The sequence below is a fragment of the Eupeodes corollae genome, chromosome 3 (genome assembly GCF_945859685.1).
Source record: "Eupeodes corollae chromosome 3, idEupCoro1.1, whole genome shotgun sequence".
In the NCBI taxonomy this organism is placed as follows: Eukaryota; Metazoa; Arthropoda; class Insecta; order Diptera; family Syrphidae; genus Eupeodes; species Eupeodes corollae.
In genome coordinates this window covers 25,624,952-25,638,205 of record NC_079149.1, presented here as the reverse complement: position 1 = coordinate 25,638,205, position 13,254 = coordinate 25,624,952, and the positions used below count along the sequence as shown (strand labels likewise).

Here is a 13,254-nt window from a genome sequence, read left to right as displayed (position 1 = left end):
GCCTTGGCCGGCTTACATACTTGTTTTATAGTTTTAGGGCTTAGTTTTAAGTAGAATAGGCATGGTAGCACAAAAAGAAATAGAAAAAAAAAAAAAAAAAAACAATAAAAAAAAATACAAAAAATACAAAAAAAAAAACAAAAAAAAAAAAAAAAACATTAAAATAAAAAAAAGAAAACATGGAATAAAAAAAAAAATAAAAATAAAAAAAGACAACAAAATATGAAAAAAAAATGTTTGATAGTTAGATTTGCTGCTGTGGTTGTTCTAGTTTTAAGTAGTTTATAGGTAGAATAGGTAGTTTTAGTTAGTTTTAAGTTTTATTTAAGGACCTAACTTTAAGTAGTTTGTAAGTAAAAATAAATAAAAAAAAGGATATTGATATTAGTTTTTTGTTCAAATTTTCTAATAAATACAAAAATAAATGAAATAAAATTTAAATGAAGTAAAATAGATCTTAAGGCCGAAAGGCATTAGTAATTAGTGTTATAGTTTAGCTTAGAGTGTCCGTATGGGACCATTAAGTTAGTTGTAAGTTATGGATAATTAGGCTAGTTTTATGAATTTTTGTCTAGCTTTAAGATAGGTTTAAGAATGCATTAATAAAAATGAATTTAAAAAAAAAAAAAAAAAGGCGTCTGACTCGAAATCAGATTCCCTTTGGGAGCGTAGGTTCGAATCCTACCGGCTGCGGAGTTTTTTAATATTGTGAATGTCGACTGAGAACTTTAACATCATTCAGATTCTCATCTCTAGTTCTTTCTTAAGGGTTATAATTTGGCCTTTATTGAATTCAAAAACAGTTAATTCTAACCACCATTTTAAACAAAGTTCAGATAAAGAATCCCAACCACCTTTTTAAAGATAAAGTTAACAAAACAAAAATAAAACAAACTGAAAGCAAATACAAAAACATACTCTTATCAATCAATATTAATAAATTAAAACTAAATAATTTGCAAAATGTTAAATAATTTATACTTTCAATATTTTGCGCATTCTTCAGCTGGGAATAAAATATATTATAATATCTCACACGCTTTTATCAAACAAAATAATAATATTATATATTTAAAATATTCGTATACAAAAGCATGACATATACAAAAATTGTATTAAATTATTTAAAAAATAATAATAATAAAAACAAATCAATATTACAATAAATGCTCTTTGCAATTTTAATGCAATAAACAAAATAAAAAAATTATTCTCATAATAATTTTTTGTTTTATTATGAATAAGTTTGTATATACGAGTATATATATTTTTGTTTTGTATACTTATAGCAACAATACAAAAAAAAAAACAAAAAACTTTTGATTAAAAAATTATATTTATAGGTATGTATAATATTAAATTCATTCACACACAATACATTTATAATATTTTGTAATTTTATGTTTAAATAATTTTTTTGAATAATAAACTATATTTTGAGTGTATGTCATTTTGTTATAATAATTTATACAATTTAATTTTTAAGACCCTTAAAATAATCACTGGGGTGTTTTTTTGAATTATTTAATTATATATAAAATTACCTGTTCAGTGAACCCTTTTTTCCAGAATTCGATTTAGAAGATTGTTTTTGAGTAGTCTTGCCTTTACATTCGAATTGATGATCTTTTACAGTTGCAAGGTTAATGACAACGCCACATGCTTTAAAATTAAAATTATTAAAACAAAAATTAAGATAAATATTTTATGGTAATACTGTAAATAGGGTAAAATTGTTATAGTCACTTAAATTATCAACAGAAAAATAGTCTTACATTGAAAAGTTTACAGTCAAAATTCAAAGTCATTCATTTTAACAACATTTTTTCAAAGGGTGTTCCGAGCTGGGCATTGTTTTGTGTGATTTCGTTTGAAACCTCAATTTCAGTCCGGAACACTCTCAAGTGGAGTTACATTTTTTTTTAATGTGTGGGTAATGTTTGTTATATTTTTCTCTTCAGAGGAGCTATTTCTTGCCCTTGACAGCCTTTTCGGCGGCCTTGGTGACATTCTTGATGGTCACAGACTTAACAAAGGCAGCATCTCAAAAATTGATAGCCTTGTGGATTTCTTCAGTTGTCTTGCCAGAACAACGATCCACCTTTGCCTTAATTTCGGCGAACTTGCAATTATCAGGAGCGGTGTTGCAATCAAACACTGAAGTGTAACCGTTCGAGATCTGGCCAGGGTGGTTCAACACGATGACCTGAGTAGTGAAGTCAGCAGTTCCTTTGGGTGGGTTGCTCTTGGAATCACCGGCGACGTAACCAAGACGAAATTAATTGATAGAAACATTTTTAACGTTGAAACCAAAGTTGTCTACGGAAACGGCCTCCACTAAAGCTTCTTGATGCATTACAACGGACATAACTTCAGTGGTGATGTTAGCTGTGGCGAACATATCAACACAACCTGGCTTCAATACACCGGTTTCCACACGACCGACTGGTACTGTTACAATACCAAAGATTTTGTAGACATCCTGGAGTGGCAGACAGAGAGATTTGTCTGTTGGGCGGGATGGGAGAAGGATAGCACCCAAAGGTTCAATCAAGCACTCGCCTTCAGCATTTCATTCCTTGCGTTCAACCTTCCATTACTTGAACCATGGCATGTTGACGTGGACTCCAGTGCAGATATCATTACAAAATTGATCCTTCGTGGAATGAGAATTTTATCCCCAATAGGGTAAAATCTATCAAACCCAAAGAAAACTCATGGTTTGATTCGAGCTGGTAAGAGGTTATTAGGAGCAAAAATGTAAGTTTCTGGAATTACAAAGCCAACCCAACAGAGGAAAACCGGAATAAGTTCAAACAAGCTAGAAAGCCCTGTAACGGACATATACGACGCATTAAATGTTTGCATTATTAGAAATTACTGCAAAAAATACTACAATGTCCCAATGGTAGTAAAAAATTCTGGTCATTTGTAAAAAATGTGCGTAACACTACGTCTTCGTCGGTTCCGACGCTTGTTTCCAATGACACTCCTTTTGTAAGCTCGATTGATAAGGCCAATTTGCTTGCAGCAAGGTTTTCTGTTGATTCGATGCTGCCAATGAGTGACATGACTCCGCCTGTACTTGAAAGAGTAAACGATTCTATGGGACGAATCTTCTTTTGACCTCGTTCAGTTACTAGAGTACTTAAAAGTCTTGACAGTCACAAATCCACTGGCCCGGATAGTATCCCCGCTATTGTTCTGAAGAGGTGTTTTTTAACGCTGGCAAAACCACTGCGTAAGCTTTTATATCTGTCCTATTCTACAGGTCTCTTTCCGAGTGGATGGAAAACTGCATTCGTCAGCCTGTCCCTAAAAAAGGCGAATTCTCCTCACCATCTAACTATCGTCCAATTGCACTTACGTTCCTTCTTTCCAAGGTCATGAAGAACGGAAGCTTCTTAATGACCGGCAGTATGGCTTTCGTTGCAATAGATCTACTGGTGATCTCATGGTTTATCTCACCGAACAGTGGAACAAATCTTTACATCGTTTTGGAGAAAATAAGATTATTGCACTTGATATTTCAAAGGCATTTAATAGAGTTTGGCAGCAAGCTCTCTTATCGAATATGCGTGCAATTGGTAGTGATGAATTCTTTCTTCGTTGGGTTAGAAATTACCTTTTGGACTGTTCAATTCAAGTAGTCTTGGACGGGTTCAAATCTGATATCCACTAAATAAACGCTGGTGTGCCCCAGGGCTCCGTTTTGTCTCCGACACTTTTCCTTATTTTTATAAATGATCTTTTGTCTGAAACTTCTAACCCACTTAATTGTTTCGCTGATGATTGTACCCTGGGCTTTTCATATTCTAGATTCTCATCCTTGTTCTTCGGATGTAGACTAGCAACAGCAGCGTATGATAAGCTCATTAAATTCTGATCTTGACAGCATTGTCCAATGGGGAATGAAAAACCGTGAAGAATTTAATGCTTCGCAAAACTCAATGCTATCTCCTGTCACAAAAGCGTAACCTTCCCACTATGCCACTATCCATGACTGGTACCTGCATTAAATCGCCAAAAATGCTGCTAAGTGTTTAGGTTTTCTCCGAAGATGCAAGAAGTTTTTTACTCCTACTGATCTGGCTATCCCAAAATGATGTACAATTCCCATATCTGGGCAGGTGCTCCTATAACCTACATGAGTCTCATAGACAGAATTCAAAAAAGAGCTCTAAAAATGATAAGTGACCGTTGTCTAACTGAAACTTTTGTATCTCTCGAACACCGTCATAAGGTTTCATGCCTGTCATTATTTTATCGCTACTTTCATAAACAATGCTCTAATGAAATAGCCAGTTGCATTCCTCCCCTCATACAATTCAACCGTAATAGCCATTCTTCTAGGAATGTTCATCAGTTTACCCTTGAGCCCAACGTTCGGACGTACTGTAAAGTACAGAGATTCTTTCTTCAGTCGCACAACACGAATGAGGAATGCTTAACCAGTCTCAATGTTTTCTACTCATTACAATGTGCAGACATTCAAAACCAATGTGCACCGGTATCTCCTTTCTAATCCTATCCATCCTTCTTAATTGGTCGCACTGTGATTAATCATGATAAGGGTATTCATACCCCCTTGAGTGCTCGTATAATATAAACCAAATCCATCTTGCTATCACCAACAATCAATTGCTTGACACCCAATATGAAAGCAAGAAGAGCGTGCTCACGGGTCTAATCGTTCTTAGAGATACTGGCTTTGAATTCTTCAGTACCAGCGGCAACAATTCACACAGCACAATCGGCTTGAGAAGTACCATGATTATGTACTTGATGAAATCACGATGTAATACAACGCTCGCGTTCAGACTTCAATTTGTCCAACACCCATGCGTATTTGAAGGATCCCTTACCAATTTCCTAGGCTTCCTTCTCGAACTTTTCAATGGTATGTTTGTCGATACCATCAACGTGTACAAAGACGACAATAATTACAATATGAACCTTTTCTTTGCCCATTATTAAAGAGTTATTGCAATTTTTCAAATACGAATTATTTTTTCTGTTTTTAAAGATAGTCTGAACAAAATGTGTCTTTAATTTTACCCCATTTTTAAAAATGTTAACACTTTAGTAAAAAATTAAAATTTTCAACACTATACTAACCGTCACAATTAGTTGATTGTCCTTTGGTTTTTGTTTTATCTTTTTTCTTACGAAAGAACAGGGAGCCTCGTTTTCGTCTTTTCTCTGGATGATCGTAAACTTCACTGCAATCAAAATATAATTATAAATTTATATTTAATTACAATTAAAATTTTTTTCAACACAAAAAATAAATCTAGAAAAATACAATTTATTTATACAATTTGATTTAATTTAAAAAAAAGGACACGAATGACACTGTGCATACATAGATTAAATATGGCATAATATCGAAAGCATTTCAGTGTTTAAAAATATATATTGTATATATTTTGTACGTTATTATTTAAAAAAACTGAAAAGTGTTTTCAAGATATGATTGAAATTAAGTTTTTAAAATTAGTCATTTGTGTATGATTTTGTTTGTTTGTTTGTTTTTTTTTTTAAAGCTATATTTCGTGTTGTTATGAATATAATTTATGTACTATTTGCATTACAATAATAATGTACTTACATTTTATCATGCACACACAATAATGAGCGATCATCTTGATTGTCGTCTTCACTATCAGACAGATGTCTTGATCTGTGATTGATTCGAGAAGAAGATGAGCAAAGAAATGAAATATTAAAAAAGAAAAAAAGAAAGTACAAAAATAAAGAAATCAACAAAATTTACCTATGCAACAAATTTAAAATAAAACTAATTTTTGTTTTTTCTATTTGTCTATGGCCAATTATCTCACAATCGACCTTATCACAGGTCGTGTGGAAGAAAATTCGTACTAAGAATAGCAATAAAAAAGAAGCTTTTGCCTCGAAAATTTCGAGTTCATCAAAAGTTGCATATATATAGTTTTAAATTCGGTTTTTAGTGTTATGTTTCCCATTCTCAGTTCGAATCTTCTCCGATGGGTCTTGAGATAAGGCCGAATGAGTTACAAAGTTTATAAAATATTAATACTATGATTGTTGATTTTGTTCGAACAATTAAATTAAATTAAAAAGAACACAAAGACACAATTATTTTTTGTTTAAAGAAAAAATTTGTGTTTTTTGTTAAACTTGTTCAAAATAATTTATAAAAAAGAATATATTAGCTTTAAAAGTGTTTACAGTTACAAAATAAAGAAAAATTATTAAGCAAGCAAATATATTTAAAATATGTAGTTCTTTTTTAAATGGTACCAGGTACCTCCTCATTTCTAAATTCGTCGTAATCAAGCTCATCGGAGATTTCAACTTTGAGTAAATCTTTAGAGTTAATCGGTAATCGAATAATTTGTCGACATAAAGAAGCGATTGCCACAAGATTATTATAAGTTTGACTAAGCGTTAACAATCATGTCCTAATTGAACATGGAATAAGAGCCATAACAGCTTTAAAACTCAATCAGAGGAACGAATTGTATTATATTTAAAAATGTTTGTAATCATGTCAATTTTAGTCTCTAAAACTCGGTTTATCGATAAATTAGAACTCGATCGAGTTCGAACGCATTAATTTATTGAATTAGTTAAACAAACTAACGTTAGAACTTAAGACTAATATTACATTAATTCTTAGATTTATAGATTTACAATGCTAAGCAATTTTCAAAAAAAGCTAATTTGAAAAAATTACTTTAAATGTTTAACTTTTAAAATCATCGCTTACGGAATATACCAAAAATTAATACTTGTTGTAAATTGAAATTAATTCGTTAAAGAGACTGTTTTTACCATAGCTCTTATCTTCTAATACTTGAACGGCTTTAAATAAAGTTTAATTGTTCCAAAATTGATGGTGATATGACTGACCCATTGATTAATTTTATAATAAAGCACAGCTGAATGTAGTCTCTGTGTTAAAAAAGCGATGAAAGATTTATAAGCGTGAGGCTATGATTGTACGGTGGAAGTTCCAACATATTGGACCACGGGAAGAAACGGAGGCAGAAGTGCATGAATCTTCTTTGTACTCCTTCTATTCTGTTTATATGGACTGAATTAAAGGGAGCCCATATTATGCAGCCACATATTCCAAAATTGGTGTGACAAATGTTATATAAATAAGTTTAAGAATGTAAATCCAAGTGTCTTGCCTTTTTAAGAATATATTCATAATGATTAGTAAAAGTTAATTTTGAGTCAAGAATAATACCTAGGTCAGAGAAAATGGAGTTTGGTCAAATAAAGAGCCTTATTGATAATTGAAAGTCAAAACATTTTGTTTGCGTGTAAAACACATTGATTTACATTTGTCTATGTTAAGTAAAAGCTTATTTATAAAATACCATTCGAAAAAACAATTAACGTCATTTTGTAGGAGTAAACAGTCCTCAATTGAGTCGATACGTTTGAAAATTTTAATATCATCAGCGTAAATTAAAACAGATGAGTGTTTTATAATAAAGGGTGATTTTTTTGAGGTTAGGATTTTCATGCATTAGTATTTGACAGATCACGCGGGATTTCAGACATGGTGTCAAAGAGAAAGATGCTCAGTATGCTTTGACATTTCATCATGAATAGACTTACTAACGAGCAACGCTTGCAAATCATTGAATTTTATTACCAAAATCAGTTGGCAGAAAATCCGCTTTTTTATCGACAAATTTTGTTCAGCGATGAGGCTCATTTCTGGTTGAATGGCTACGTAAATAAGCAAAATTGCCGCATTTTGAGTGAAAAGCAACCAGAAGCCGTTCAAGAACTGCCCATGCATCCCGAAAAATGCACTGTTTGGTGTGGTTTGTACGCTGGTGGAATCATTGGACCGTATTTTTTCAAAGATGCTGTTGGACGCAACGTTACGGTGAATGGCGATCGCTATCGTTCAATGCTAACAAACTTTTTGTTGCCAAAAATGGAAGAACTGAACTTGGTTGACATGTGGTTTCAACAAGATGGCACTACATGCCACAGCTCGCGATTCTATGGCCATTTTGAGGGAAAACTTCGGAGAACAATTCATCTCAAGGAATGGACCGGTAAGTTGGCCACCAAGATCATGCGATTTGACGCCTTTAGACTATTTTTTTTTTGGGCTACGTCAAGTCTAAAGCCTACACAAATAAGCCAGCAACTATTCCAGCTTTGGACAACATTTCCGAAGAAATTCGGGCTATTCCGGCCGAGATGCTCGAAAAAGTTACCCAAAATTGGACTTTCCGAATGGACCACCTAAGACGCAGCCGCGGTCATCATTTAAATGAAATTATTTTCAAAAAGTAAATGTCATGGACCAATCTAACGTTTCAAATAAAGAATCGATGAGATTTTGCAAATTTTATGCGTTTTTTTTTTTTAAAAAGTTCTCAAGCTCTTAAAAAATCACCGTTTAGAAGGTAAGTCGTAAACATGCAAAATAAACAGTAAAGGACCTAAGTGACTACCTTTTGGTACGTGAGAGTTGGTATCAAAACATGATGACCACTCATTCCTAAAAACTAAGCTGTATGATCTATTATATAAGTACGACGAAACCCAACTCACAAATTTATCGTTAAAGCTTTGGGATTTAAGTTTGGAAGTTTATGTTTTATGTCACAATTTAACAAAGGCGTTACTGAAGTCTGTGAAGACACAGTCAACTTATTTCCGTTTTTCAAACGAATCTAAACAAAAAGTACTGAAATGAAAGAGGTTATAGACTTACAATTTATTTAAGGATATATCTTTACAAATAATGACTCAAATAACTTAGGGATGACGGACAGTTTTGTAATGGGACGATCATTTTTTATTTCGTTTTTACTTCCCTTTTTATGTATCGGTGTTATGCACGAACTCTTCCAAATTTCAGGAAAAATTGATAATTTGAGCGATTCATTAAAAAGAATATGAAGAGGATATAGGATAAATAGGATGCGATTTTTTTTTTTTTCAAAATATTAAAAATTTACTTTGCGAACGATTTCATCTTTAGAGATCCAAAGGCTTTTTGAATTCATATGAGGGAAATGACTCAGACGTTTGGCAGGAGTTCGCTACTTCGAAAGCATCTTTAAAAAAAATTTGCAAACATATTTGAAATTTTTTCAGAGTTATGGCTAAGTTCGTTGTTGAAAGACATACAGTTTGGATACCCGTCAGTATTTCTCTTGCTATTAACAAAGCTCCAAAAGATTTTTTGGGTTGTTTTTTTATGTCGGTTTTAGTATTTAAAATAAAGTCATTATAAAGAATATCTGAATAGTCAATATTTTATTATTATTATTACTTAGCTCATTGTATATTACCAAGTCATTATCAGCTTTTCTTTTATTATATTTAATCCAGGCCTTGTTTCTTTTATTTTTTAAGTTTTTCGGCAAGAGTCAAACCATGGAGGAGACTTAGAGATTTTGCGCGGTTTTCGCAATGGTGTGGTCTCATAAAAAAAAAAGTTAAAGAGAACACAGTAGAATTTTAAGCACATAGCATTAATGTCAGTTCTCATTACAGTTGACATTACATAACAGGTTGAAAAGTTCATTAAGTCTGTATTTTTAAGGTTAAATTCAAGATTTTCTTTGGATCAATTAGGAACATTACATACATTTAAATTAAAAGATAGGCCTAATGCTAGGTGATGTCGCTCTACTTCTTAATCAAGTTCTCAAGCGTTAGAACTCTGATTTAAATTTTAGGTCGCGGTAGAACTTCGATTTATTAGAACACTAAATCAGGTGGTCTAGAATATTAAAACTCGGTTTAGCATTGTTTTTATTTCTTCCAAAGATCTAATTCTTAGATTCATTCCGATTTTGGATTAAATATCAGAACACAAGGAAATTTTATGCGCAATAACCAAATATTTTTAGAAAATACATAAAATTAACCGGTTTGACAAAAAGTCATAAATAGAAGCTTTTCGTGCGATTTATTTTAGTTTTACATATTAAGTACATCAAAGGGTTTAATGAACATTATAAATATAAGCGTTTTTAAAGACCACAACTATTGAGTCTGCACAAAAAGACTAAGAGCTATTTAAATTATAACTAAACTTTTAGCAATATTGTTGCATTTTTCGTTTCGACAATAATCTTTTGGTTGAATCTACTGAAGACACGATTTCTTGAAAATGTCAATATATTACTTTATATCATAATTGCATGGATCATATGATATTTTAGAGATTGCAGGATTACAAGAATCGAAACCAATTTCTTTTGATATTTATTCGAGTAAGGTGTTCGAGTAAAATGGCTTTCCAAAAATAAAACTAGAATTACTAGGTCGAGTTGTTTATTTTAATTTAGATTTTCGTCAAGAAATTAGCCGTAATCTCAATAAAAGAAAAAATAAAAGATCGATGTCTTAATATATTTTTAAAATTTACAGGGTTAAATAATAACGTCATTGGCGTAACGAATCTATGTATAAAAGCGAATCGCTTCGAACGACCTTATCTGCGGCACTGGACATCTTACTCTACCTAACACCTCTTGACATATTTAGCAAACAAATTGCCTCAAAGCTTCGTCTTAATTCTGAGGTATTTAGAAACAATTCCAAAGCACACAGACTACACCATCGCCCAACTGCAATTCGACAGTAACTTCCAGATTTCTATACCTCCCAGATCTTTCTGGGAGGATAGGGCATTCCTGGAAGACGAGTCAATCCATTTTCACACAGATGGTTCAAAAACAAAAGGAGAGGTTGGTGCAGGTGTGCACTCTGAACGATTGAAATTAAGTCTCTCATTCCGCCTTCCCAATCATGCGGAACTATTGGCGATAAAAGAAGTCTTGTCCTGTCTTAAAGAAAACGTAATATCAACATCTGATATCCGTATTTTCTCAGATAGCCAGGCCGCAATAAAATCTCTGGGCTCTGTCTCTATAAACTCTATAATAGTCCATAACTGTCGATCATCTCCAATGGAGATGTTTAATATTCACCTTTGCTGGGTGCCGGGCAATAGAGACATTCCAGGTAACTGCAAGGCAGATGAACTCAAACTTGTTCCATTGAGCTTAGGGGGGAAGCCTCAAGATTCATGTGGTATCCCAATGGGTCATTAAACTGGCCTAAGTTTGCCCGTTTCCATCACGGACAACCACTTTAACCTAACCTAATCTAACCTAGAGTAACGCAACTATCGCAAGACTTTTTAAACATTGGCAACGGTATTACATAGAATCCTTTCAGTTGAACAAATATATTTGCTCTTTAAAAAAATTACTTTGAGGCTACATAAGTTGATTGAATACCAAAAACTAACTTATTTTCTTAAATTATTAGTTAACTACATAATTTAAATTTTAATTAATTTTATTTTTACAAAAATGAGCGCATAATCTTGGTTAAAATAGTTGAAAATTCAAAAGAAAAATCACATACAAAAATTAAAAAGAGAAACCACACCCATTATCAATTAAATTTATTATAAAAAGTGATACTTAAAATCAAAAAAAAAAATATTATTATTGCAAACACAAAGTTTAAAGCGTTTTTATTAAAATAAATATAGATGCAAAACCTTTTATGAGCTAAGATCATACATTTGTTTGAATAACTATTGTTAAGACTTACGTTGTTATATTATTTTCTTCTTTGGCACTCGGTATTCGCAATGGAGCAATTGAAGGTGTAGAAATGCTCTTTTGCAATGGTATACGACTGATGAGAGCAGGTGCTAAATTACGCTTTGCTGCAATGCGTTCAAAGTCACGCTAATGAAATACAAAACAAAATTGGATTAATATTTCAATTGAATTCGATTACCCTTAAATATGATTCTAAAACTGAAACTATAAATTTCAAGAAAGGGAGAAGAACCGAAAATTATAGTTCATTTGAATTTTAAACTATAATTCATAGAAATCTACAGTTTACAGAAGTTTTAGTATAACATACCGCTAGTTCAGCTTCATTTAAGGAATGTGTTGAAATTCCACCAGTGCTATTTCGACTCGAACGATGTCGTTCAGCTACACGTATGGATTCCTGTTCTTCACTGTCTAAACTTGATAAACTCACACTGCTTTAAAAGAAAGAATAATTATTTTGTGCATTAGTATAAGTTCATAACAAAATACTAAAAATTAAATCATAATTAAGAAGTCTATTGAATAGTAACTTTTGTATGGGGAATTTAACCGGGGGAAACAAATTCTGTAAACCAAAATGCTGAGGCTGGTAAAATGAAAGGAGCGGAACGCCCCACTCTTTTCATCGATTTAACAAAATTGAAAACAGTAGGTTTCACTTTCAATAGGGGAAATTAGATTGATGAGCTAAAGGATTAATTTAAATTAGTTTAATTAAGCTTTCTTTAAACGATGCGTTGTAGACAGTATTGACCCAAGTATAAATTTTGATTTTGGTAAGAGCAACATCTTTATATATTCTGTTCAATTCAACTAAGTTATTTATAGAAAAAGATGAGTCTGGTTTAATGGACATTTTTGGAGACGATATCTTAAGCAAAAAGTGCTTACATTCAATTTGAAAATGTTTTTGTTCAAATTAAAGAGAGTAATGGGTTTATTTGAGGCATAAGAGCTAAGCTGGGTGAGAATTTCTCAAATGTCAAAGAAGATGTACCTTCTAAGAATTTGACAGTAAAGAGGGAAGGAAAGGAGGTGATAGATACATAAGGTGTTGAATATCTCACGACGACGGTTTTCTACAGTTTTTAATAAATAATAATCGAAGTCGAACATCTTGACATGAAGGAAGGATCAAAGGTTTCTCAAAGGGCAAATCGAAGGTAACGTTTTTAAAAGCTCTCAATTATTGAAATATGTATGGTCTTAAAAAACTTGGTGAGAATGAGAATATTTAGTAATCATTTCAATATAAATATAATGAAAATAAAAATGAGAGGACCTAATTAGATACCTTGGGGTACACCAGAGGTAACAGGAAAAGAGTAGGAGAGCGCCCATCTAAAGCGAACATTGTACACTAGACTTTAAAAGTAAGAAGAAATTCATGTCAACAAACTTTCTGTGGGATATTTCGCCAAAGATCTTGCTAATTATAAGTTTAAAGGAAACAAAGTCCACAAGTTTTGTAGTCTAGTCTAGTCTATTATTATGCTCTCGAATATTGTTGGAATGAGGAAAGCTTGGCGATAGTTTTGTATTACTATTTTTAAACCTTTTTGAGAACTGTGATTTAAAAGGAGGTTTTAAATACATATGAATTACTAAATCAACACAGTAAAAAAAGGTAAAG

At 32.2% G+C, this 13,254-nt stretch overlaps 1 protein-coding gene across 15 annotated transcripts in view; it reads right to left on the bottom strand.

The window, feature by feature from the left end:
- LOC129951221 (rho guanine nucleotide exchange factor 18) overlaps positions 1-13,254 on the bottom strand; it is a 134,819-nt gene that overhangs the window by 46,133 nt on the left and 75,432 nt on the right. For 12 of the 15 annotated variants that reach the window (XR_008782153.1, XR_008782154.1, XM_056063271.1 and 9 more), the window contains exons 6-10: positions 11,929-12,055; positions 11,605-11,744; positions 5,612-5,683; positions 5,119-5,222; positions 1,545-1,662 (exon numbers count right to left, since the gene is read on the bottom strand). Coding sequence is in view for 13 of the 15 variants with exons in the window: in XM_056063271.1 (XP_055919246.1) it covers positions 1,545-1,662; positions 5,119-5,222; positions 5,612-5,683; positions 11,605-11,744; positions 11,929-12,055 (561 nt within the window). In the remaining 2 variants the exon portion in view is untranslated. The remainder of the gene's footprint in view (positions 1-1,544; positions 1,663-5,118; positions 5,223-5,611; positions 5,684-11,604; positions 11,745-11,928; positions 12,056-13,254) is intronic. The other 3 variants (XM_056063260.1, XM_056063273.1, XM_056063270.1) reach the window with 2 other exon arrangements.